The 27,182-nt window shown below is 43.3% G+C and overlaps 1 protein-coding gene across 11 annotated transcripts in view; it reads left to right on the forward strand.

Annotated features, from left to right (window-relative positions):
• LOC119466568 (piggyBac transposable element-derived protein 3-like) overlaps positions 1 to 27,182 on the forward strand; it is a 43,949-nt gene that overhangs the window by 8,502 nt on the left and 8,265 nt on the right. For 7 of the 11 annotated variants that reach the window (XM_049657660.1, XM_049657661.1, XM_049657666.1 and 4 more), the window contains 7 exons: positions 4,990 to 5,065; positions 9,723 to 9,795; positions 12,872 to 13,027; positions 14,225 to 14,450; positions 18,353 to 18,507; positions 18,774 to 18,913; positions 19,128 to 20,836. In XM_049657660.1, coding sequence (XP_049513617.1) covers positions 9,738 to 9,795; positions 12,872 to 13,027; positions 14,225 to 14,450; positions 18,353 to 18,507; positions 18,774 to 18,913; positions 19,128 to 20,759 — 2,367 coding nt within the window. In that variant the 5' untranslated portion in view covers positions 4,990 to 5,065; positions 9,723 to 9,737 and the 3' untranslated portion in view covers positions 20,760 to 20,836. Of the gene's footprint in view, positions 1 to 4,989; positions 5,066 to 6,854; positions 7,092 to 9,722; positions 9,796 to 12,871; positions 13,028 to 14,224; positions 14,451 to 18,352; positions 18,508 to 18,773; positions 18,914 to 19,127; positions 20,837 to 27,182 lie in introns of those variants that run through there. The other 4 variants (XM_049657663.1, XM_049657668.1, XM_049657669.1 and 1 more) reach the window with 2 other exon arrangements.

The raw sequence follows: 27,182 nt of genomic DNA on the forward strand, positions 1-27,182 counted from the left end.
TGTGATCGCTGGATGCACACATGTTACTTATTCGAGGTTTGGGTTTAACCAAATTTTACCTCCCAATTTCACATTAACCCGTATTATTTCACTCAGATGGAAGGTGACAAGCATGTGATTTAGCGACATCATCTAAATACTAAATGTCAAGCGTTTGTTATACTTTAAGCTGCCTTGTATGTGCTTAGATTGAAGGAAAGATATATGTGCAAGATGCTCTCGGATGTGTAGCATCAAGCAGCTGCGAACACCATCAGAAAATTTACACTTGCAGTAATAACATTGCTCGTGCCTGCCACTCGTGTTCAGATGTTAGCCAATGAATAAATTGGGTGTTTTCCCCTTACCGTGTGCTCATGCTTCCAGAAAACCTGGGATATAAATGCCTAGGAATCCACTTCACAGGAGATGCCTTCATGGGTACAGATCTTGCTACACTGGCAGTAATTCTTACAGAGCGTTCATATTGCCATTCCGCACTGCCCTGGTGGCATTTCAACAATTTTGCTGCACGGCCAATTGATACAAGTATATGGCGGTTAAAGAAGTCTCTACAAAGTGGCACAGCAACTGGTTGTCGTGAAGTCCATGTGGCTGCTGGGCACCTGCACAGATATATATGCAAATAATCATGTACCGGAAAATAAAGTTGTGAGGGAAAAAATGTGCAATGTGGCCATAAGATTCATTGCGCTTGCAGAAAATAATAAACCTGTAAGCAAACAAACAATGCAGACCCACAGGAGTAGTGAGAAGGCATGTCAACAGCCAGCAATGTCGGCACTATTATGCTTACATATTGAGCATGCTGCTAGCTCCTTTCCTCCATGTGGGCTTTTATTTTTTATGATGAGGGCACCCTAACAAACACCCTTGAATGCTATCCAGGATTCATCTCTGTCTAGACCCCACATGCTTGTAGATTGGTGTACTTATAAATGCACTCAAAGTGATTCTAAAGACATGAGTAAGTGGAACTGTTAGTGCAAATGAGTGAAAGTATGGACATGACTTTAAATGAGTGGCTATGAGCTGACATGAGTGTGATGATAGTGTGAGTATATGTGAACTATACTGCGAAAAAGGTAACCAACTTGTAAACTTTTGCCTATGCATGTGCAAATCAACTTTGTATTCAAACAGTTTGCATATTAGAAGAGTAATAGAGCCTATGGTTGCCATTTGGTATTTATGTTCTCCATTAGTTTCAGTAGTTATAATCATGCTGTACAATAAACCACTCATTTCGAGCTGTTTACCTGGTTGTCTCTGTAACAACATATGTGACAGGTTTGGTCAGCATAACTCTGCATGAGGATGACAGGAAAGGAACGAACGAGAACGCTGCTATCAAGTGAAATTTATTCCTGTTCATCCCGTCGTCCTCATGCAAAGTCATGCTGGCCAAACTGTCAATATGCACCAACTTAAAAAATACCATGTGAATATCAAGTATGACATTCTTAGGACAAGTTCAAGAAAAGCATACTTTTCTTATGTTCACGGCTGTTTGCAGCTGCTGCGGCTTCTCTTTTACATCACAACGGAATACAGCAATGTATTATGCAGGTTGTCTAGGTTTAAGGGAGACTTGGAAATGTGGGCCTCCATATCTTCAAGTGACAAAAAATGCACAGTGCACACAGGGTACGTGGCATGGTTGTACACTTTCTCCATGGTGCTGGGCTGTACATTCTTTGCTGTGGAAGAGTTCCACGAACAGGCTCTTTCCGTGCATGATGCAACCGTCAAGCCCCTGCTTGTTGCCTCCACAATTTTCATTAGGAGTGCACACACGTGGCTACACCTTTCACTCGGGCCTGCCTTGCAGCTGCAAGTGGTTCTTAAATCTGGCCCAAACATAACCTGCATTTTATATGCTTTAGATGTTGTTTGCATTGACCTTATTTCGGCTTTAATGGAGCACAGTACATTTATGCACTGACACAGTGCCACACCGACGCGACCACTGTCCAGTGGATTTACTCCTGAAAATCCTCTAAAATTAAGAGCTGGTTTGCCTTCTGAATCCAGTTGGTTGACTACATAATCATAGACTACTGAAACACAAAGAGTAGAATCATGTTAGTGCAGTGCAAAAAATTGCAGAGAGCACTTCTAGGTAGGATTCACTAGTTCGAATTTTTTGTAGAGACCTAAATGTGGTCAACATAAATAAAAATGTTAAAGTGACTTCTAAGTGTGCTGTACATACTATACTGATGAGACTTCTATTTGGGTAATATAGTATGTGACAACTGTGGCAATCTCACATGCATACCTGCACTAAAAGCCCATGAATCAGCTCACTGTTTCATTTTTCAGTGACAATGCAGAAGCATGGAAAAAATATCTAACATTCATAACCATCATAAATGATGGTTTGCTTGCTGCTTTACTTTTGCTTGCTGCTTTACATTTACGTTCCAAGCATGGTGCGCGGCAAGAACAAATATACTGCAACTGAGCACATCCGCAAGTAATTGGGCATCACATAAACAATCAGATAGTGACCGCACCGAGGAACGTTGAGTCGGAAACATGATGACACACTGCTTGAAAGGGATTGGCAACGGAAGAACGAACAGAAAAAGACACTGGTTCCTGATTTATTTCAGAAGCAGAAAGTTTTGACAGCTTACAATACATTTCAAGCGTCGCTTCTAGTACAAGCATTGCACGACATGTATACGCTGCTCGCACCGTTTGGACAAAGCATAATGAGCTCTGAACTCACGTGTTCTCTGAAGCTGTGGCCAAAGCTTGGTATCGTCCACAGAGTCACTGTCGACGAAATCAGCCGCAAGATATGTTTGCTGAGCCGCGCCGATATCACACGCATCCATTGTAAACACAAAGGCAACGGAGGTAGCTGAGGCAAGCTATGGACGCGTCATCACGTGATCAAACATGGCGGCGTCCATGGGATCGCCGCGAGAAGGGTCAATACCTTCTAGTTCTGAGCATATCTATATAGATAGATAGATAGCTAACTATAGATAGCTAGCCAGTCTCTTATGTAGACCAAGTGGCCCAAGTTGTTTACTTGCTTAGGCCACTAGGTATGTGCTTCTGGTCGTGACCCATCGTGGTCGTTCCAGTGTCGTCATTCCAGCATCGTCACTCCTACTCCGACCAAGTGGCCCAAGTTGTCTTGTAGTTTGGGCCACTAGGTACATGTTTGTGGTCGTTGCGTCGTTGTCATTTCAGCTTTGTCAACCAAAACTCTCGTCATGCCGTTGTCAACACGCCATCGTCATCACGCCATCGTTGTCACACAGTCGTTGTCACGCTGTCGTTTGATTTTTGTCATCACTTTGGTAATGTCATCTCATTGTCATGTCGTCGTCATCGTACCACCTTCCTTGTTCCATCGACGTTAATCTTTCTTCGTCATTCTATTGTGATTATGCTGTTGTCACTCAATCATGATTATGCCAACCTTGCCATGCCGTCATTGTCAGACAGTTGCCATCATGCCTCCATTGTCAGACTGTCGTCGTAACGCCGTCTTGGTGGTGGCATCATCATCGCTCAGCTGGACAGCAGACTTGTACACATTACAAAAAAAAAAAAGTAACTGATTACAATTATCCCATTACACCCATCCACTGATGTTTTGTCCGCTACCACATCTTGTTCATTTATAACCCTGTTTTGCGCCGATGATTTCTACTCATTTTGTGGTCCTCGAGTCTCGGTACTTATGTGTAAAACTGTCTTGCAGTGATGCTCCCCTTACTCAATGCTCCTCATGGGGCCTGTAAGGTATTTTGAAAAAAAATCAATTATTTCAAATTAAAAATGCAATTGATTGCAGTTATCAATTACTACAACAATAACGTAATTTGTTACATTACTTTTACGTTACTTTCTTCCCAACGGCTATTAATACAGTACGGCATAAATACAGTAAATGGAATGAGGCCTCCTGGCCCTTTCAGTGCATCCTCTACAGCCCTTCACACTCTGTTTATCTTCACTAACAATTGCTTTTAAACATTGTCGTTGGTTATCACCTCACGTTCTCTTGCGAGGAGATCAGCAGCAACACTGAACGCTCCCTCGGCGTGCATGCTGGAGGGAAAGTCGATCTTGTAATGTATGAACACCGAACGAGGAAGTTAGCAACCAAGTCTCAAATGATCCAAGAATTGGAAAAGCGAAATCTAAACTTATTGAACATGAGCGTTCTGGCTTGATAACGCTCATGCCACATAGAAACGTGGAACCATCGCAAGATGAAAAATGAGGTACTGATAATACAGGCTGCATGACCTACCTTTAAGAGGAGGAACTAAATACTGAGTGCCCTGTTTATCTGTCTGAACATGTGCATCCGCGAGGCTGCTATGTGGCACGACTGCAGGCATTCTACTGTAGTTACCGCCAAATTCAAGTGCCCAGAACTGTGGCGCATGTTACAGTTTGTGTTGCCACTAAAGTAAAGCTTGGTTACTGGAGAAAGTAATTGATCCCATAAATGTAATCAATTACGAGTAATCATTTTCATGTATTTTGTTACGTGCAAATCTGCTGAATGTCTCGGCGTCAGCAGAAATGGGGGCAGTGGCTCTGTACAAGATGCCATTAGAGCTCATGATGAGTGCTGCCCAAACGTTTCGAGTGGTTGATGCCCTTCTACAATGTTATTGCCCGTAAACGCGCGAGATCCTTGTCTTCATTGTTAAACCTTGAATGATCTTTATTTCAAACGTCATAGCATATATAATTATATATGGACAGAGGACAAGCATTGTCATCTGCGCATATCAAACCAAAACTAATACTAGCAAAAACAAGAGATACTTATGTTCACCACCAGACCTGGTGTCATTGGCATTATCAGAACATAGTGATCCAGAGCAGAAACTACTGGCATTATGTAGCAGTCCGGCCAAGTATGATATGATGTTGCTCATTGTATAAACGAGTGCTGTGCACATTTCTTCTGGCTGGTATTCTACATGACAGCCCTGGTGATTGCAGGAATGGAGCAAGCGGATCTATCATGACTTCTGTGTATCCACCTCCAGGGTACTAAAACAGATCCTAATCTATCCAAGTAAGTACTGCTCGGAATTATTTAGTGTTCTTTGACGCTTGCCAGTTGCCTTTAGGGTTTAGAGGGCTTGAACCTTCATCTAAAGGAACACCAAGGAGAAATGCTAAATCAGTTTAGGAGGATAAAATATTCTTTGAAAATTCTTATTTTTTCAATTTCGCGAGAATAAGTTGATTATCAAATTCAAAGTTCCATTTTTGAAATTTCGCACTGGAACTCTAGTTTTCATACGTCATTGTGACCTCATGGATTTCCGAATATTTTCTTGTATTTTGGCCATATTAGATCATTAAAAGTTATTCCCAAAACTTGCTTGATAGAACACAATATATTTGATTTCTATCGATAAACAATTAACTGGGCTCTAGCAGACGCTGTCAGATCCGTGATGTCATGGCATGCTTGTGTAGAAACTTCAAGACGGCATCGTCACCCATCCTTCGTATTCACACCTTTGCTGGCTTACCAAGCCTTTTCTGATGGTTAGAGTAGTGTTTTTGATATTGTAGAGGCTAATTTATTAATACAGGTGAAGTTATTTTTATCTCTAGTGTCCCTTTAACACACAAAAGAAAAACGGCGAAATGTTATTTCAAGACTTCTTTAACCCTTTGCGGTCCGTTGTCGGGCAAGGCCCGACAACGCAACACGGCCGTAGCGGTCCGCTGTTGGGCACCGCCCGACAAGGGTGTTTGGGGGTTAAATTTCGCGGTTTTTCTCACTGCGATTCGTGCGCATTCTTTGTATGCATGATGCGCCATCTCTTGAAGTATAAGTAAACTTTGTTTGTTGAAGTTTACTTCTTTTTGCACTAGGGGTTGCAGCACAATGTTCAGCACGGCTTCTGGATACCAGAGCATTCTCACTTACGCGCGGAACCGCACGTTCGCGTGGTTCGCTGAGAAGCATGACCACTTTTTCACCGCGTGCGTTTTACGGTGGTGCATTTAGTGAAAGCGATGATGACTTCAGTGAGGAAGAGAATTATGTGCCTCCATCAGATAGTGATGACAGTGATTCGACAGAAGCGAGTGATGAAGACGACGGCGTTGGAGACATTTTGTCGAAAGACAATGAAATGGTGGCGAAAGCTTTTTTTCTGGCTTCTAGAGGTTTCCATTGTCAATAGCTTTTGAGGCACACACAGCTGCAGAATCATGGTGAGAAAGAACAGCGACACCTGCAGTACCGCCGCAACCTCATCCAACAGCTGGTGGGTGACGCGAGGGCTAGAGCCAAAAAGCGGGGCCCATCTGCTCGGAAGGAGTGCGAGGAAAGGCTAGATGGGAAGAGCCATTTCATCGACAAGCTCCCAGGCCGAAATAGTAAAGACTGTGCTGTTTGTAGCGATTGAAAAACAAACGGAGGCAGGAGGGAAACTGTGTTTTTCTGCAAAACCTGCAGTAACAACCTTGGCCTGCACCCAGAAAAATGCTTCGAGCGGTATCACACGCTGCTCAAATATCGGTAGAGGAGTTGCCTGCAGAATGCAAGAGAAAAAATAAATATCCTGTTAGTTTTTCTTCCACCGTTTGTGTTTTTCTTCGCAGCGCCAAAAACTGGTAAAATAGTTTCGGACCAGGACAGTCGGAAACCGGGTAATAAATGTTTCGGACCGCAAGGGCTGCCACAAAATTTCACTTCGGCGAACTTTGTTATAAATGAGTAGTATGTACCACTGAAGCAATCTTGGCAATGCCACAGGGCTGGTAATTATATAGTTGGCAGCATTGTTTTTTAACAGCGGAGCTGTTCTTAGTCGAGCCGTCTTACTCCTGCCGTCACGCAGGAGCAGAGCTGGAGAGGTCACGTGACCCGCTCGGCGGGAGGAGAGGAGCCGACCAATCAGAGTGCGCACCGGGGAGGAGGAGGACAGGCGCCGGGGTGTAATAGCAGGTGTTTGCTCCGCGCGCTCTTCGCACGATGGACGCCGCTCGACACAAGCGGCAGCGACGACGTCGAGCCAACAATCCCGAGCTTCAAGAGAGGGAGGCCGAGCAGAGGCTGCAGCAGCGACGTGGTGCGGGTACCGACATTCAAGCGCAGCGTGCATTCGTTCCTTCAGTCTAAAACGAAGGTTCCAGAGCGGGAGGCCGAAGCCAGGCGCCAGCGCAGGCAGGCCGACCCCTAGCTACGAGAGCGAGAGGCTGAGCAGGTGCACCAGCGCAGCGTGCATTCATTCCTTCGGTCTAAAACGAAGACTACCACAGCGAACAAAAAGAAACATATGCGACAATCGCAGAAACAGAACGACCACAGCTCCGCTGTTCCGACAGATTTCACTTCATGGAACTGGCTGCATTTTTAATTTTTGGTATCAAAGACAGCTACTTTTGCGAGTTTTTGTGACTGCTTTTGCTCCTATTTCAAACGTAAAATTTTGCCTGGAGGCTCCTCTATGTCTACACTATCTTAAACTAGACTTTTTGCGCAGTAAAAAATTTTGTTGCAGTTTGTGTTTAACCTATTGGCTACCAAACATTATGCGTGCCATGGGGCCCTCCGTACCGAAAATGTTTACCGCGTACGGGCGCTACAGAAGGTTCTGCTAAATAGTAAATACTAAAAATAAAAAAATTAGCCTGCACTGTAGTGGACATGTAGTTCCATCTATTGACAACATTTTAATAAGTATAGCCTATATTGCCAGTTGCGCCATCTATGAATAGCCTTTTAAACCAACCATGCCTCCTCCCACTGGCAAATTGGCAGCTTTGGCATTATGGTGCTCATTGATGCGCCAGGTGATTCGCCGGCTTTGGTAGCCAATGGCCTGAAGAACGCTGAAATTTCTTGAAGCTTGGAGGGCTCGAGTTTCTCGAAGCTTGGAGAGCAGAGGCTTCAAGTACATGCTGAAGACTGTGCTCATATAGCCTGCACAGTTGAAGTAAGTTTCAGACTGTTGCCAGTAATTCAGCCGGATACTTGCTGGATGCTACGTTTTCTTAAATGAGGCTGTTTTGAATTGAAAAATTATTTATGATAAGTAGAGACCGGACTTTGAGGCAAATTGTCTATTTTTTTTCTTACATTTCTATCATGCCTATTTGATAGATAAGCAAATGTCTCCCTAAATGCTTTAAGCATGGTTTAATTGTGCCTTTAAATGCCTATTTCATCGTTTGCACCTAATTTGGTTTTAAGGGCCTAAAATGCCTTTTTCCAACTTTTAAGGGCTTAAAAATGCTGTCTTTTCGTGTTTCGTTTCACTTTGGTGGCTGAAAGCGAGAAAACAAAACGTTTTTGATGAGCTCAAAGCCTTTCTAGAAAACAAATAGTGGGATGATAAGATACTTTGTCAAATCTTTTTTGAAGCCGCTTTATTCATGTGGAATTGACGATAGCAAGGTTTTGTTACTGTACACCAATGCAGCATCTTATATGCACAAGGCAGCCTCACTTCAGAAAGTTTTCTGCCCATAATTGCTACATGTCATGCCTGGCTCATGGGCGGCATTGTGTTTGCGAGGAAGTCCAAAAAGGCGTTCAGTGATGTGAACATAGCTGATTGCTGCAGGAAAAGCTATGTTCTCTAAAGGGGCCTTCTTGTGTTCAAGGAACAGTTGCCAGAAGTGCCTCTTCCACTTGAGCCAGTAGTCGCACACTGGGGGCAGAAAGCAGTCAAATATTACTACAGGCATTTTGCGGGCCTGAGGGCTGTTATCACTGGTTTTGCTACAAACGAGAGTGTGGCGGTGAGAAAGGCTCAAACTGCACTGTGCAAGCAGGCCCTGGAGGGGAAGCCTGGCATATCTGTGCCCACTTCACATTTCTGGCTGAAACAATTAAGAAGCTCGAAGCTTCTGGTGAAATCCCGACTCGGATCATTGCTCTCATTCTGGTAAAGTGGATCACTGCCATACCAAAAAGACTGGTTGCTGAAAGAACTTGCAGAAAGCTTTAGTCAATCTTGGAAAAGAGCACCGGTTACTCAGCGCTCAAGGAAGTGTCAGAAGCTCTCGATACTCAACATTCTGTGATACCGAAGAAAAGGATGTGAAACTGCTGAGCGTTTTGTTGTACATGCTGCTTACATCTGTGTACATTGAGCGCTCGTTTTCCGTGTATAAGCTGATATTCAGCGAGAGAAGGCACAACTTCAGATCGAAAAAGCTTGAGATGGTGATTGTTTGCCACTGCTTCCATATTTTTTTTTATCTAGGCAGACACCAGGCAGCAATGCTGTAAATGGGCACACTCTTGTGCAGTATGTTCTTTGTTTCTTAAAAATATATTTAGAAAGTAGCTAAGAAACATGGTGTACCAACCTACTTTTATATTATGAAAGCACAATGCAGTGTAAAAGCTACTCAGGAAACAATATTAGTGCCTGTATCTGCTTAAACCACACCTTTCAGTGCCTATCTATCATAGGCACCTAAACAGCATTACTTAGTGCCTAAAAATATGGTTTCTAATGATAAGCAGCAAGCAGAACAGATCACAGAGTCCGATTGACTGAATCGATTTTTTGTGCATTAACTGGGTGTTGTGTATTGCTGTATAAAATGAGAAACTGCTGCTGCGTAGCCTTTTGAACACAGCCCAGAAGCTGTTGCACTGGTACATAGGAATTGCAAGCATTGTATAGTGGTTGTAGGGACAGGATGTCATGCTGGTTTTAAGTTGAGCCTTTCTTGATGCTCATGTCTGACAGGTGTGCTCTGGTTCCATGGCAAGTGACAATGGTGGACATCACACTCACGTTTCTGACGTACCTCCAGACACAGGTTAGGGCTTGTTTTAATGCTTTGTTGGGGTTCTTTTTTCGTTTTTTTTTTTTTTCAGTCAACCAGTTAGCTTGTTTTATTGCATCAGTTATGTTTGTTAATTTATGGACAAGAATCCTGAAATAAAAGCTGCACTATTCCTATTATCTTTATTGGCTTGCCATGTACTAACGACCCAAAAAGTTTACGGACCAAGGGATCTGACAAAAAGCTGAATATCTCCACAGCCTCAAAACACAACCTGGTATTCCCATTTCCAGCTTGTACTGGTATATGCGAACAACATTGTGATGTACAGTTTTACTGGCTACTTTTAAAGGCTGGTCGGATATTTAGCGTTTTCTGAGATCCTGTGGCCTGTAAATTTTTTGGTTGATAGTACCTTCATAAAGTGTTCTAATTTTCTCAAAACATAGAAAAGTAGGGTGATTTCTAATGAGCAATATGACCTGCTAGAGTTGTTTGCTTTAATGAAAGGTAGTTGTAGTTACCTACTGAAGAACAGCATTCATGGCTTAACCCTTTGTGTACCACGAGTGTATGATTGATGCAAACGAAATCTCCACTTTTCTGTTTTCTCCTGCATGTTCTAAATGAGATGAAGTCCCAAGTTTTTGTCTGTCTTTATCTTCAAATGAAAGCTTTCATTCACATTTATGCACATCAGGAGCATCGTTTACTTCAGCTGGAGGCCATCCAAGCAGTTGAATAGTTTGTCCTCATTAGTAAAGAGATAGACGGAGTGGATCTTTAATGAAAAGTGGAGATCACATATCTGCAGTGTGCCCCTATTTTAAAGCGAAGCGTTCTTTGGCTACCATTCCATGGTTTCGCCTGGTGTGGTCGGTCACTGGTCAGGTTCCTGCGTACTAAATTCGCATCCACATAAAAAAAAATAATAAAGTGCGTCAGGCGGCGAGGTTCGAACCTTGGCCCCCCAGTGTAGCAGCCCGATGCTCTAACCATTAGGTCGCAACCACACATACTCTTCTCTCGTGACAATGCCAACCAGCTGTTCAAGGTGATCACCACGTGTTGATTACGATTCCCATACTATGATACATACGCTCGTACCCACAAGAAGAAGGATTGGACAAGGAGCGCATTCGCATGTTGATTATGATGACAATGATTTTCAAACAGTGGCACACATACTCAAGCGGGCGGTAGAAGGACACATGCGCCCAACAAGAGATTGTCCAAGACATTCGGGAGGTACATGTCGTGTGAGAGATCATAAGGAAAACTCGATATCATGCCAACGTCAACCAGCTCTCTGATACGATTGCCGTGTGTTGATGATTATTACAATTTCCACACCATGACACGTACCCACAACGGGGAACTGTCCATGAAGCGGCCGATACATTTAAAATGAATAAGAAATAATGGAGGATATAAGACACAAGGCTGCGTAAGATTTGTCGCATTGCGTAGCACGGGTACGCAAGAACATGTGTGCGCCCCAGGTTCCTTTACGCCAAAGATGCGGGGAACTGAATGAGCAAATTTATACCATTTCATTAAGTGCTTCACGAAAGCATCACTTCACATAGATTTCAACTTGTTCTTTGGGTCTACATACGTTTTTTTATTGTAACTGATTCATTGCAAACATGTCAGTAACTCACAGCTTGGAGCGCTGTTCTGGGGCAATTTTGCAGGCATGCAATACTATACGTCATCATACCCAACACGCGCCAGGTGCATTTGATGTCGCATTACTGGTGTCTTCACTGTGTTCAGGTTACCCCTCAATATTCCTTTCTGCCTTCATGATCCTAGTGCTCACCTGCAATCTGCAAATTGTCATTGCATCGCATACCCTTTTATATCTCAGTACAGAAGTCACTGCTACTGATATTGTGCATTAGATTAGGAGGGAGCCCGTAATTGCACCTTGCATTTTGAAATTACGAGCTTTGGTTTAGGTTCAGGCTCGGCAGTTTCAGCACACTAGTAGCAGCGGCATGTGTGATGACCATGTCGACCTAATGGGTGAGGATTGCCAGATCTGAATTTTTCCGCAGTCCCCATCGTTCGGAGAGCCAGCACTGATTCATTGTACTTGCTTATTATGGTTTTCATTTGGTTGATGGATAGCATGGCAGTGATGTGTCCTGCATGTGATGCTGTATTGAGGTGTGCAAATTATGTACTGTCAGATGACGTGCTGTTTTGCAATCTCACATTATGTGTAAAACCACAGCCTGCACACAAGTTGTAGTGTCACTAATGAATGCAAGAATCTGCTGCGGAGAACAGCCTAACTGCATCTGTGCATCCAGTACGGTGGGAAAAGTTCATTCCAACTTTTACTGACATTGTAGCATAGAGTGCGATATTTTTGTGTAGACACCTTCGCAGCAACACTGCACCGTAAGTGAATTAGTTTCTGTGCACTGAATTCCTCTTCTCTCTGGTGTTTTGGAGACTCTCAACATGCACCTATTAAAGGCTGAATGACACTAATAATTGAAATAGCATTTGTGATGGCAATTAGCTTCGAAGAGGCTAAGAACCTACACGATCACTTAAAACAGACTTTAATAAAAAACATTTCTTCCCTGGACCATAAAACTATGGAATTGTATGCCTGACCACATTTGGTCATTGCCCAAAAAAGAATTCTTGAATTCTTTAAATTGATCTTCCTTGTATACCTTGAATTAAATTATTTTTTGGCTTGTTTATTTTTACAGTGCTGTTTATTTGTTTACTAGTATTTGTTTACTATTATTTGTTTACTTATTGTTTTGTTTATTTGTCCCTTACAGAGCATTGCCTGTTGCTTCATCTTTATAATTATTGCATGTTTACCTGCTTTGACACTGTTTATTAGTACCATGTAACCACTCATGCAATAGACCTGTGACGGGGCTTCATTATGTAAAAATAAATAAAAAAACTAGAAGGGTGAAACTTGAATCCATAACTCCCACGCTGGATTAACATCCGTACTTGAACTCGCACCTGTGCTAGATTTTGCTGTGGTAACCTTGGCATAGAACTCTTATGTCTTGCCACAGCAGGCTAATTATTAAATTGAGTTTATGCTAAAAATAATTATCTGCAGTGGCTGCTCCAGAAGTGCTGCCAAAGAGGTGCCCATGTGGACAATTGATCGGCATGGATGCGTCCACCCAGGCAACATTTCGGAAAGTATGCAGGGAGGTGTCCGTCCAGTGCAGCTTACAACGAATGCCCCCTCTACCTCTCCCAACTGAAGTGTGTACGTATCATGGAATCGGAGCCTTTCTTCTGTCCGTTATAGGCCTTTGAAGTGCTTTGATGGCCTTTGAAATGTGCTCTGTGTGGGTATTTTTTTGTAGGTGGCAAGCAGTAACAGTAATTCTTTAACCCTTTAATGTCGGCACATATAAATTACCAAAAGAAAGCAATTTTCCATCTAAATGCACAATACACGACGAGGATAAGCATAATAAAAAAAAGGGACGTTTTCAGAAATCAAAACTAAACGCCAAGCAGGAAATTGGAAGTGGGCTTCACCACAAGCTAAAAATGGCTTTGTATGGGCAGAGATCGGTGACTCAGCGACAGAGAGATCTCGTCAGATGTGAACCATGGGTGTACATTTTATTTGCTTTACATCTTGTGCACACCACTGCAGCCGGAGACCTTGCAATGGTCTGTTTCCTCTGACCGTGTTTTCAAAAGAAATTGAGTCGCGTGCCAAACTTATTCTTCCTCGTCTTGTGTTCCTGCTCTAAACTAACAAATGACACCTGCTGCCTGTCATTCAGTGTTGGCTGAAGACATTTAGCCAGAAATTTCGTACTCAATGCCAAAATGTGGTCAAGAGTTTGACGAAAGTTCATGTGGTCAGCTAACATGATGATGAAGAAATTGCACTCACTGACCAAGTCAAAGGTCAAAATAACACACAGAGATGTTTCGGGACCCGTACGGGTTCCTTAATCACACTAAAGACATACAGTGTGATTGGCAAAACTCTGCAAGAAAAAAAAAACTTTTTATGGTATGTTACCATGTAGGCAGCATTCATCAATAAAGGGATAATCGGAAGGACTGCTGTCTTGCATGCTAATAAGTGAAAAGACTAAAGTAGGCCACCTTCTATGTGTAATTACCCTAGAGTGCAGTGTTATGCTGTAGCACATCTGTTTGCTAAAGTTGGTATGGACACTTACCTAAGTGTAAGACTATTGAAAATTATGCCAAGTCACGCAGACTTGGAGATGGCGAAAATGAAAGTACCCATATTAGTTAGCATTCGTTCTCTACCACACCCATAGGGTATCGTTAGCCTGCTAGTGATAGATTCAAACACTGTTTTTGAGACCTTCCACGCCACTCACGGACACACCGCACGATGTGACATAATAGGAGAACTTGACTTTTGCTTCTTATGGAGTTTTTTTCCTGCTTGGTGGCTATTTTTGAACAGGCTCTGAAGACACACGAACGTCGAACTTGAAAGCGAAAATGACTGCCTCTGGCAACGGCGTGCGGGATCCGAAACATTGCAGATTTCGCGAGTCTGCTGCATCTGCAGTTGATTTTATCGACGACTCGAGCAGCAGTGAGTCCGTAGATGCTGACTTTTCATCTGACTTGGATTCTGAGAGTGATGATGACGGAAACCAGCCTGGAACATCGGCTGCTGCACCCCGGTTAGTTTCACTTTCCTCTTCGGCCCATTTCGTTTGGAGTGTTTTATGTGGTCACTCGATGTCTCATTTGACAGGGTGTCCACATCCTTTGGGCAGGATTCCCTGCTACCTGTGCAGCAGAATGTGGTGTTCAGCCCGGCTAGGCAACCGGGCATCCATTTCGGCACGCAGCGCCGCCGTGACCCTCTTCGTCTGCTCAAAGCAGTAAATGTTTTCCGGCAGTTTTTCACAGTGGAAGTGATTGCGAAAATCTGTGCATATACGAACAAGTATGGCGGGTCAATAATTCGTGAGAAGCCAGCATACAGTGAAGCCGACGGATCGTGGAAAAAAGTCACTCCTGCGGAGATGATGACGTTCATAGGCGTTCTTCTGTACATGGGCGTTGTGGAGCTACCACAGCTGCATCTGTACTGGAGTGCGTCGAGCCTGTTTTCTGGACTGGTCCCAGCCAAGAAAATGCCAAGAGAACGTTTCTGGGCTCTTTTGGGCATGCTGCACGTGTCTGACCCAGACAGTAACACGCAAGGAACTGAAACAAAATTGGACAAACTCTCGTGGTTGGTGCAGCACATAAATGAACGTTCAGCAGAGTTTTTCCAACCACACCAGCAACTTTCTGTTGATGAAAGGCTGGTTAAATCTAAGGGGCGCTTTGGAAATCAGCAGTATATTAGAGATAATGTGACCAAATCGGGATTCAAATTACGGGTTCTCGCAGACTCTGAAACCGGCTATACTATTCAATTCATTGTATACACTGGTAAGCGCGAAAAGCCTAGTGCAAATGGCTATGCCTATGATGTTGTCACCTGCCTGTGCAAGCGCTATCTTGACCAGGGATACTGCATATACATGGACAACTTTTATACTTCAACTTCGCTGTTTCGGCACCTGCTTACACGCATGACATTGGCTTGCGGGGCGACACGTAAGGACCGCCATGGATTTCCAAAGGAACTAAAAGACACAAGCTGGGAAAAGAAGGCCAAGCGAGGGGATGTGCGCTGGCTCCGGGACAACGGTGTTCTTTACCTCCAGTGGAAAGACCGACGTGTCGTGCACATGATGAGCACCGCACATACGGCAAACGAGCACGTGCTCGCCGAACGAAGAGAAAAAAGAGACGGAAAGTGGCACGAAATTTCGATCAAGAAGCCTCAGCTTGTCGACGAGTACAACGCACACATGCGTGGTGCCGACAAGTCGGACCAATTGATGGGTTCCTACAGCGTCCTCCAGAAGTGTGTCCGACGATGGAAAACCTTGTTTTTCCACTGTATTGACATTGCTTGTGTCAACAGCTACATTATTTTTCAGGAACACAGGAAGCTACATCCTGAGACTGCGGAGCTTGCAAGAATTGCGGGCTGTGATCAGCTTGCATTCAGAACAGAGCTAGTGGAGCAGCTCCTCGAACTTGATGATTCACTGCAAGTTTGTGCTCCTCCACCATCTGAACCCATTCGGCACCAACCAGCCAAAAGGGAGAGATACCGAAACTGCAAGAAATGCTACAATGACAGCAGAACCGAGCGCAAAACAAGAGTTTACTGCCAGACATGCAGTGTTCCCCTGTGTTTCACATCGAGGAACTGCTTTGCCGCATGGCACGCCCAACTGTAGGGCTTACAGTTAAATTTTTGTAACAGTAGTGTTCAAGGAAACCTTATGATTTATTTGCAAAAAGTTGCTATTAGGTAGCGAGACATATTGTCTATTTCAAAATTTTTTTATCATTTTAAAATGTTTAGATGCAAATGTACCTTTGCAAGTTTTGTTCTTTTATTATATACAATCTTGTTTTTGGCAATTTATATACTTTTTGCAACATGAACCTTGTTAAAATTTGCGTTCCTGAAAAGTGCATTTATTCTGATTTGCTTTCGTGCATTGTTTAAAATTTTCAGTGCAATAGTTTCATTAGAAAAAGATATCTAATGTAACCTACAAAAAAACAGCCATTTTCCCCAGGATAGGGACACAGTTAATTAACACATTTCAGTTCATGAACATATCGTAATATCCCCAGAAATGCCCCACCCCTGCAAGAAAACCCACCCCTGCTTTTGGCATGATTTGCTATTTTGTCCAAAACACTGAAAAATAGCCCGCTTTTCGTAATCCCATTGCCCTGAGGGGGGGGGGGGGGGACACCGTGGCCATCACCACCAATGGTGACCACGGGAAAAACAGGGCCATTTAGTTGCTGCAGTGGTGGTGGAAACAGTGAGCTCCACTAGTGACTGGCATAGGCGGTTTCCACTTCCCTGGTAACCATATCTGACCATGTGCGTGATGAGGTCATTGCCATTTTGTTCAACAGTGCTAGTGACTTTTTTTTTTTTTTTAAGTTCTGAGGAAGTCTGAACAAGGGTGTATTAACAAACCTTCACAACTCTTGACTACCCTGTTTTTTTTTTACGTTTCTTGATTACTGTACACTGCTAGTTAGCCAACTGCCTCTTTCCCCCCAATTTTCTCTAGATTTTAGGTGGGCTATCTCTCGGGATATTACGGTAGTCCAGTCTGTCAAATGCAGTTCATTCAAACTTTACAATGGCAATGAAGATGTGTTAGTCATAAGCCTCTTCTGCCAAGACGCAAGAGTCTCACTTGATTGAGTACAGTAGGAATAAGGATTATAAACAGTGATAAGGTGCCTCAGAAAGGCTGGCCAACTAACCCGCTGAGGATGACGAGGCCGCCTTTGACGAAGATAGGTCCTCCTATCGAAACGTTGGCCAGCCTTTCTGAGGCACCTTATCCCTGTTTATAATCCTTATTCCTCGTGTGCTACTCCATTAGTCAGCCATCTTTTTTGATTTTTGATTGAGTACAGTGTATTTTTGTTTTTGTTTTTTTCATCATCCCATAATTCTATAACAGCTCTGAATAGACTACGTCAGTTGCAGAGCATTAAAAGGCAATGCATGTGGAAACTTGCTGTAAAAGTTCAGATGAATGATATTGGTGCTTGAAAATGAGGGCCCAAAGTAGGCTTAGAAAAAGAACTTGCAATTTTGTGTGTTAAGATGTCCTAGTGCCAGTTGACTCATATTCTGAGGTTAGGCTAAAGTACATTACGCCTGCCATCAAACTGTCTGTTTCAGCTGCGTAATTTATAAAATTGCAATTCAGAAACATGGCGAACCTAACTTACTTATCAGAAACTTTGTGGGCAAAGCACATGTGTTTGTTGAGAAGACTACAACACCGGGCGAGAAAAAGAAGAAGCAAAAAGAAGTGGCATGGCGACCGCAAGATGGAAGTGGAGAATAAAGCGCGCAGCTGGTGGGATCTCGGCGGAACTGTGTCTAGGCTGCCTACGGAGCCGTAGCCTGGTTGCCATGGCTACGGCGCGGCAGTTTCGTGCCACACACACGAATTACGGCTGGCTTAAACTGCGGAAGAAGACCACGACGCTCCAGCCAATGCTGATGATGATAACTTCGTGGCACACGCACAAATTATGGCTGGCTTAAACAGCCTCGCTGTTAAAATGATAGGGATCACTACTTTCGTTTGGTATAACTGATGGAGAAATGTATATCGGGCTCTCTTATTTATTACCTGCATTATGGTAGACTTGTCATTCTGTTATAGTTTACTGCTTTGACTTATTAAGAATGCGACTGAATTTGACTACCACATGAAATAGCAGTGTACTGAGTGTGAAGTAGTTTGTTTTATATACAATATCTCTAAGTGGAAATAGCAACCAGGGTAATTTGTCTGGGTAGGTTATGTAGCTATGGATGGTCAAAGCAGAGTAGTGTAAGAGCTGTTTGTTTATATTGCTCAGTGTTGTAGGTGTAGTGCTGAGACCATCTTTAGTGTATATACCCCCTTCAGACACTGCATACACGTTTGTGTACGCGAAATTAAGATATTTTTTCCAGCCGAAGATTTCGTTTTTCCCACCTAAAACGCGGTGCTCTCGGCTGTGCGCCCTTCGGCTTGGGACCCGTGGCGCCATGTACCATATCCGGCAATAAGCGGAGTAACAAGAGTGCCAGTTTCAAGATTGACGCCAGCGCCTTCTACGGTGAATCAGGTACGCTCATTCTAACTCGTTATAAACATGTTTAGGTGGCTTTGTGAAACAATTTTTACCATTCTGTATGCGGCTGCAAGGCTAAAAAAGTAAGTGTGAACAGTTTAGGGGAACTAAGCTATCATTTTAGGGTTTGAAAAAAAAAAGTCACGTGGACATGTACACATTTGTGTACACAGAGCCGCTATCAGTACGAATAACAAAACATGCTTTGTTTCGTAGCTGTGTGTTTTCTCGCTACAAACATCATAACTTTTGCATTCCAGACTTACGAAATCATGCCAGAAATAGGATAAGGCTCGAGGACAGTGCGGCTGAAAGGATGTTAGCAAAAATTGGAGACGGAAACACATCAGACATCAGCCTCTCTGATGATGAAAAGGCGGACGTTCGACCCGAACTTCAAGTGAGTTGGATTTCCGCTGCATTTTTTGTCTGATGTGCTCCGTCTTTCTTCCACTTTTCTTCCACCGTTCTTTTGATTCAGTGCTCATTAGGCTTGTTTCTTTTTTAATTCACTTCATGGGTGCAAGTCATGTTTCGGAAGTAATCGTCACATGTAGTATTATTTACATTTGTGCAGCCGTGTTAGATGTTAAGAAAGCGAAAATATTTTTCAGATCGACTATGCAGATGCTGAGCCAGGGTCTTCTGCTGCGACACAGCCAGCTGCCACACCCCCTGAAGACGAGGAGGAGAAGGAAAGTGACAAAAATAGAAAGAAGACAGCTTGGAGAGCTGGGAATTTTGTGGCTCCAGACACAAGTTTTCAGCCCGCACCAAGCGTCTTAAACACAGTACTGGAACCGTGCGAGTACTTCTCCAGGTACTTCAACGAAGAAATGTTCGAGGAATTCGCACGCTGCACAAATCTGTGTGCTTTACAAAGCAATGGGATACTTCTGAAAACTACGGCCAACGAAATGAAGACATTCTTTGGAATGCTCATGATAATGGGCACACTAAAGTTTCCTAGAATCGGGATGTATTGGCAGGCCGCTACGAAGATTCCTAGCGTTTCAGAAGCCATGCCTGTCAACCGCTTTTTCAAGTTGCGGTCTGCCTTACATATCACAGAGCCAACCCCGCCACCTTTGCCCACGGGAAAGTTTTGGAAGGTACAGCCAGTCATAGATGCTGTGAGGCGCAGGTGCCAGGAGCTACCACCAGTAGAAATAAACTGCATAGACGAACAGATGATCCCTTTTACTGGTCACGTTGCTGCAAAGCAGTTCATGAAAAACAAGCCAAACCCGGAAGGCATCAAGTTGTTTATCAGATGCAGCTCTGATGGTGTCGCTCATGATTTTGAGCTGTATCAAGGAAAAGGCACCGGTACCTCTCTGGAGCACAAGCACCTAGGGCTGGGGGGCTCCATTGTAATGAGGTTGATTAAAAACCTCCCAAAGTTGATGAATTTTAAATGCTACTTTGACAACTACTTCACTTCAATTGGGCTCCTTCGAGAATTGAAGGCACTTGGTATCTGGGCCACTGGCACCATTAGGGCAAATAGACTTCAAGGCTGCCCGCTTAAAACTGACAAGCAATTAAAACAGGAAGGGCGGGGAAGTTTCGATGCAAAAGTGACGGAGGAAGGAGACGTCACAGTTGTGCGCTGGCAGGACAACGGTGTTGTCAACGTAGCATCAACCTTTGTGGGCGTAGGGCAACCTTCAAACGTCAGACGATGGAGTGATTCGTCAAAAAAACATGTGGACATAGAATACCCTGAGCTAATCCAAAGATACAACGCCTCCATGGGCGGAGTCGACAAAATGGATTTTTCGCTGTCATTGTATCCGATTAGGCAAAGAACAAACAAGTGGCCCGTACTTGTAATTTCGCACTTCGTTTCATTTGCCGTCATAAACAGCTGGCAGGAGTACTTGCAGGATGCCAATGCCAATTGTTTTGCACGTAGTAACGTGATGGACCTGCTGACTTTTCAGAACAACATTGGACTCTCTCTGATCTTGTTGAAGAAGCCTACCATAAGAAAGCGGGGCCGTCCATCTGTCACTGAGACCAGGGAGCCACCGAGGAAGGTTCACAATACGGAACCGCGACCAATAAATGCCATCCGGTATGACAGCATTGATCACTGGCCGGCCCACGCGACTCACAGCTTTGCACAGCGCTGCAAGATGGAAGGGTGCACGACAAGAACCCGCATACGATGCCGGAAGTGCAACGTGTTTCTTTGCCTGTCTGCAACAAACGACTGCTTTTATAACTTTCACAACCAGTAGAAGCACAAGACAGTAGCAGATTGATAGAACGGGACAGGAGATTTTGTCCAAAATAAGTTGCTACAAGTGTTTCAATACCCAACACAATCTTGTCTTTTTGTATTGACAGCGGTGCAACATACACATATGTGTACGAATCCTAAAATTGATTCAAAGTTGTGTAAATTTTTTTCATTGTCTTACATTCATCACTGGGCCTCATATGGCCCCAAAAAAGTACCCGTGCATTTTTAGCATCGCCACATTTAATTCGTGACTGAAGGGGATTGCTCATTGTTGTAGTGTAGTGCTAAGACCATCTTTGGTGTATACTGAGTTTAAATACTTCAGTCTTTTTTTTTTTTTTTTGATGAGATACTTCTGGGATGCACAGTGATACATTGAATTTGACTGTGCAGTGATTGAGTGTTGTTGTAGAACAGTGGACATCTGCACACTTCAAGATCACATTTGTGCAAACATATTGTATGTGCAGTGTCAATGCCCAAGTGAATATAGCAGTTTTTTATTTAAAAAAATCGGTGTGGCGCCTATGTCATGAGTGACAGGTGAAGCATGTCTGTGTGTGTTGAGATGACAACTATGACGCCGGTCAGAAAGAAGAAGGAACATAGAGAAGTGGCATGTGATAAAAGAGAAAAGGAAGAAAACAGAGAAGTGGCATGCGACCGCAAGAATGAAAGTGCAGAAGAAAATGACAATTGACAATAAGCTGAGGTGGGAAGGTCAGTGGGTGATGTGACTTTGGGCTAGTGCAGACGTGTTTCCAGCCACGCTCTGCAGACGGCAGTGGGTGGCTCAGAAGACCTGGCCCAGAGAGAGGACCGACCGGTAATGCACTGTCCCACCTAGAGTGCTGCGATGGTGCTTCTCTTTACCCGGGCAGATTCCCACTGGCAGTTCTGGTCCCGTCCTGTGCCAGCCCAGGCGTCAACACATCACCATTCACCGAGCCTCATCCTGTGCAACGGTGGCTATCGACTACTCATCGGGTCCCCTCCTATGGAACGGACCTCCTGACAACCTGACCCATCTTGTGCCACGGTGGTTGCTCGAAGACCATGACACATGAACTTCTGAGCAGTCAGGATGTTCAGAATAGGACTGTATATATTGTATAGAGCTTTAGGTGTTATAACGTGTGTGACCTTTTTGTTTAGCCTTGTTTTGTTTGATGTTTGTTTTTTAATTATAAATGTCTGTTTTACGTGTGCGGCTTGTGCCTGCCTGTCTCTCGTCTGTCGCAATTCGTGACATCCATAAACACCAACGCGTTGAATTATTTGAATGATGCCTGTGAAGTTCTCACAGCTTATCTGCAAGGGATAACGTCAGGTTTTTTTTCTGAGAATTTTATCAGCTTTATGGGTGCAAATCATTCAGGATTGCAAAATTCCACAAATGCACTTGCCTTCATCGCAGGAGTCATAGCCATATTTGTAGTTGCCAAAATGCTTTATACGCCAGATCACTGGTTCTCAGAATCCAATTGCGGAGGCAAATGGGCCCAGTACTTGAATGGGCACGTGAATGGATTCATCGGTATATTCAGATAAGAACGAACCAGGTGGGCCAATGACTATTTTTTGTTTTCAACAAAACTTTCATATGAGATAGTCTCCCATGACAGCAATTCACGTTGGTGTTGTGAAATACTGTGAAGATTTTCTTTTACTTTGCTGGAAGTGCAAAGTGCCCTTGTTGAGATTAGCAAATTTTGCAAATTTTGAGGCTTACATCACAGGAACTCAACATTGTACTGCCTAAGATTTCTTCAAGTAATTAAATATCACATTTTCTAAATGCACATGCAGGCTCAGTTCTTCCTGGTGTACAGTAAAATAGAAACAGTGTGGCAAAGTGGGCTTTCTTTTACTGCTCCATGAACTTTTGTACGAGTACCATGTTAAAATAAACTGCTTACCACTATGTTCACATGCCTTATTATTGGCCATAGCAATTAAATCTAGCTACTAGGTATCTGTGCCAAAAAGAAGAAAAAAAATGTGTTCAATCCAGGAATGAAAAAAAGGAACAAAAAAAATGCGAGCTGCTGCACCCGCTTGCATGCTGTGCACCTTTGCCCCCACACCACTTTTGTGCCACACATGGCACTTTTTCATCGCATAGCCCCTTGCATCGCCGGCGTCGTGTGCCCCTCTGATACACGAGTCAACTGCGCCGATATCAGATGGGTAGAAGGAAGATGTTTGGATCGAGCATTTTGACAGGATCAAATTATACAAGTCAAATAAAGTAATGGCATGTGGCATGTAGTGGAGAGAGAGGCTCATGTACTCAAGCTCCTTGGCTTGAATCACCATGCAAGCTGTTGCATTTTTCAGGCAGTTGTGGCAAGCAAACACACACAAAAAAAAATGGCAGAGAGCCAGGAGGGCTGTGCTAGTCCGTGTGCAACCACATTAGAAAGGCCTACCGAGTTACAAAAGAACCCAAAATTACGATTCCTTACCAGGACAGGAATTGAACATCCTGGCACAGTATCTTACCTCCCACGCAAGTCTAGTAGATTAGCAGAATGGGTGCCATAAGATTGGAAACACAGTCGAAAACAGCAAAGATAGTGCATTGAGATTAGGAAATTTGTAGGCCTAGGATGGTGTCAGCTGATGCAAGAAAGAGGTGTTGGGAAATTGCTGGGTTCTGCAGTGGACATAGTATAAGATGATGGAATTAATAGAAGTCAAATTAAAGGCCAAATTCAATGAAAATTCACTTCGACCTAATTTGTTATCTAATTGAGCAGTATGTACCACTGAAGCAATTTTGGCAATGCCGTCGTACTCGTAAATGTATAGTTTTCTTGTTAGCAGCCCTTAAACTGCACCTAAGTAGACAACGCATACATCTGGTTGTTGTCGCTACGATGCAAGCCATACCATGCCGCCTCCGATATCTTTTAGCGTGCCGTGAGCAGCTGAAGGCACTGCCTTATCTCAAAGGTTATGCCAAGGAGCTGCACATTCTAGGCCATGCGTCACTTCTGGCAAGCAGTAATATTACGGCAGTGTTCCTTTTCAGTTTCAAGGTCAAAAACGGCTATTTTTCCAAGCTTTTCATGATGTTCCACTCGTACTTCAAATGTAAAATTTTGCATGGAGGCTCCTCTGTGTCTCTACTATCTTAAACTCGGCTTTTTATGCTGTCCAAAATATTGTTGCACTTGGATTTAACATAAGTCCACTGTTTGCACACTGTCTTTTATTTCTTATTCTTATTTTGGTGCACATGACATTCTCATGCAATACGCATGGTTTCATGGATCGCCAGAAGAATTAACGACGGTATTGTATGAGGTAGAGGCAGTAGTAAACTCCAGGCCCCTCACTTACTTGTCAACGTCACCAGCGGAAGTGGAAATACTTACTCCGGCTCATTTCATAACGGTAAACGACTAACAAGCCTTCCTTACCACAACGAAGATGTCGATACTTCAGGGCCAAGGTCTACGGTCACAAGAAAGTGGCTTCATCGCAAGCAGTTACTGGAGCACTTTTGGAGGAGATGGAGGAGAGAATATCTTCCTAGCCTGCGCTCAGCGCACTATGCCAATGTTCAAGCCTCGAACAATCTGAAAGGTGGTGATCTTATGCTTCTTTACGAAGAAAATTCACCACGACAACTATGGAAGACGGGTTGAATCCAAGAAGTACATCGAGGACGTGATGAAAATATCAGAACTTGTTCGGTGAAGCTTCCAAACGGCTCTGTAATACGCCGACCCGTCCAACTTCTGTACCCAATTGAACTTTCTTCGCTGTAACAGACTCAAACGGCGCGCCTTTCCGGGGGCAGAGGATATTGAATATTTACCCTTCTTCGTAGAGCTAGAGAAAAAAGAAGAAGCCAACTGCAAGGCACGCGGGAGCACGGACACACGGAGAAGACGACAAAGTGGAAGAAGAGACAGCGTCCGCCATGGACAGCATTCGATTCAATTACTGTACATAATGTAAATACAGTTGTGTTTCATCATAGGCCGTGACCATTTATTCTATAAGGTTCAAAGCAGGAGAGCTACAAGTACAACTTTCTTTAGCAAGTGTGATATGACCCCAGTCCCAAAGCGAGAGATGGAGTTAATGATGACATGCAGAAACTTTAGAGATTCAATATGATAATACAATAAGAGTGGTTAGAGGTTCAGGGACTGCAGTGCCTGTGTTGGTGAGAAACTGCAGCCATAATTATTGCAGATGAAACAAATTAGTTTTCTTTGCAAAGATTCAAGCGAACTTAATTCACACTGTTTGTATGGGTACCAAACCATGGAGGTGTATCGAAGAACGGGGTGAATTAAAAGTTTATATAAAAGCAGCTTAGTATTGTGTGGGGCCTTGGAGTGCGGCACAAGTAACCTGGTTTTAAGTGCTTCCTTGCTTACATGTCCAGCAGTGGCGTAGCCAGAAATTTCGTTCGGGGGGGGGGGGGGGGGGCTCAGTTTGCAGCGCGGCCTCCTGCTTATAGGATTTGTCGAGGGATCAAATACATGAATAATAACTGCATTGCCATTGCCAATGCCATTGTATATTAGATGTTGCAAACGAATTATTGAATGCTACGCACTGTGAATACAAGTAAGGTATGTATTTTTTTCATAAAAATATATTCGTATGTCCCCAAAATTGTGGCAGAAATAACCGGTATCAATGCTTCCGCAGTTTTTTTTTTGTCTATTTAGTAAGTAAAGAAAATATCACGCGAACTTTAGAACTATATCAGTTCAAAACCAGCAATGCAGTGCACGCAGCTGATATGAAAAATGTAGAGGCCATGAAATTAACAGGTTGAGGACAAATATTTTGATGAATCTATGTCATTCAAGAACCTTGTTTACATTTTTGTACATATGCAACGGCCAGGGAAACATCTCAATGACGCTGTCCTTCGTTGCAATGGATTGCGCAGGAGCAGCTGTTACCGGTTGTGTATTGTAATTACACCAAGATTATACTTGCAACAGTGAGTACAAATAAAAAGTAGTTCTGCAAAATATACATTAGAAATGCGATGATAGAATGAAATATACAAATGCAAAGGTACAGCTCGCTAAAGGGCAAAAAAAGAGTCGCTGGAAACAAATTTCACTGCTTGTATACACTAAACCTCGCAACAAGATATTTAAATGCACGTATAAGTCTATAAATCTACATGTCTTAGCAAATGTCACTGTATATAATGTGTCAAACAAGACAAATAAACATGTTGCTCAGTCACAGATAGTTAACTTCACACATAGAAAGACAGACGATCCAGGCAAGAACAATACTATGATCGCAGAAATCGTGATATGTACTTGGGCCGTGCTGCGGTCGCGACAGCACCATATGGGTAGAATAATGGAGGAAGGTGCAGAAATCAGTATGAAAATGTGCATTTAGCTGCCTGCACAGTGGCAACAATTATTCTGTACCCAAAATCAAAGAAGGCTATTGCTTTGTTTCAAAAAAGAAGTAAAAGCAGGTAGCCAAAAAGGAAAGAAAAGGACAAACGAAAGCCACAGATGATGCGGCAAGTTGAAGTACTAAATATCCGAGTGTGTTTGTTGGGAAACGCTGCGTGGGCCAGGCTTTCATTGGGCAAAGTCTGTCAAAATTGATTATTGATGTCCTCGTAATTTTCGTATTCGCATGATAATTTTGATCATGCATGATGCTAACTGGTACAATAAATGGTGAAAATTTCTGTGGTTTTAAAAGCTAATGAACAGTCATACGTTTTCATAATTACGAATTTATTGACGTGAAGGCACAGAGCTTTTTACTTGAATTGATTTTTGCTGCTTCGCTGTCTAAAGGACAAACTTCACTCGGTGGAGAAGTTTAGCGAAGCAGTCAATGACTTCGGACACATTGATGCCGACATCTCTGTGGGCGTATAAAAGATCCAGCCTAGCCATGCGTTCCTCAGACATTGCAGAGCGCAAGTAGTTCTTTAGTAATCTCATGTTTTAAAATAATTACTCTGCGCTGGCAGTGGTCACGGGAAGGGTGACTAGAATCTTCAGCAGTTGGTACACATTTACATAGAACCTCCAGTCGCAATGAGAGAGGGCATCTATTCCGGTGCGAAAACCTAAATAAACTTCTTCGATGTCGTTGGCATCCTTGTTTAGGTACCTTGCACAAACAGTAGGCTGTTGGATTCCAGCAATATACGTCGTTTCGTGAGCAAGTACGGAGAAGTAGCTGCAGCGTTTACTTTTGCATCTAGCCTTTCTTTGATAATTTCACCACAAATTTCTTTAATTTGGTTTTGTACATCTGGGCTTAAATACGAGGCATTACTGGGGCAACTTTCAAAATGGTTCTTTAGATATGTATCTCCACAATCAGCTCGCATGCAAGAAGCGCTTTGAAAATACCAGTATTTCCAGCCGGGGCTTTGCTTTAATCCATAGGA

The sequence above is a fragment of the Dermacentor silvarum genome, chromosome 10 (assembly GCF_013339745.2).
Source record: "Dermacentor silvarum isolate Dsil-2018 chromosome 10, BIME_Dsil_1.4, whole genome shotgun sequence".
NCBI classification, from domain to species: domain Eukaryota; kingdom Metazoa; phylum Arthropoda; class Arachnida; order Ixodida; family Ixodidae; genus Dermacentor; species Dermacentor silvarum.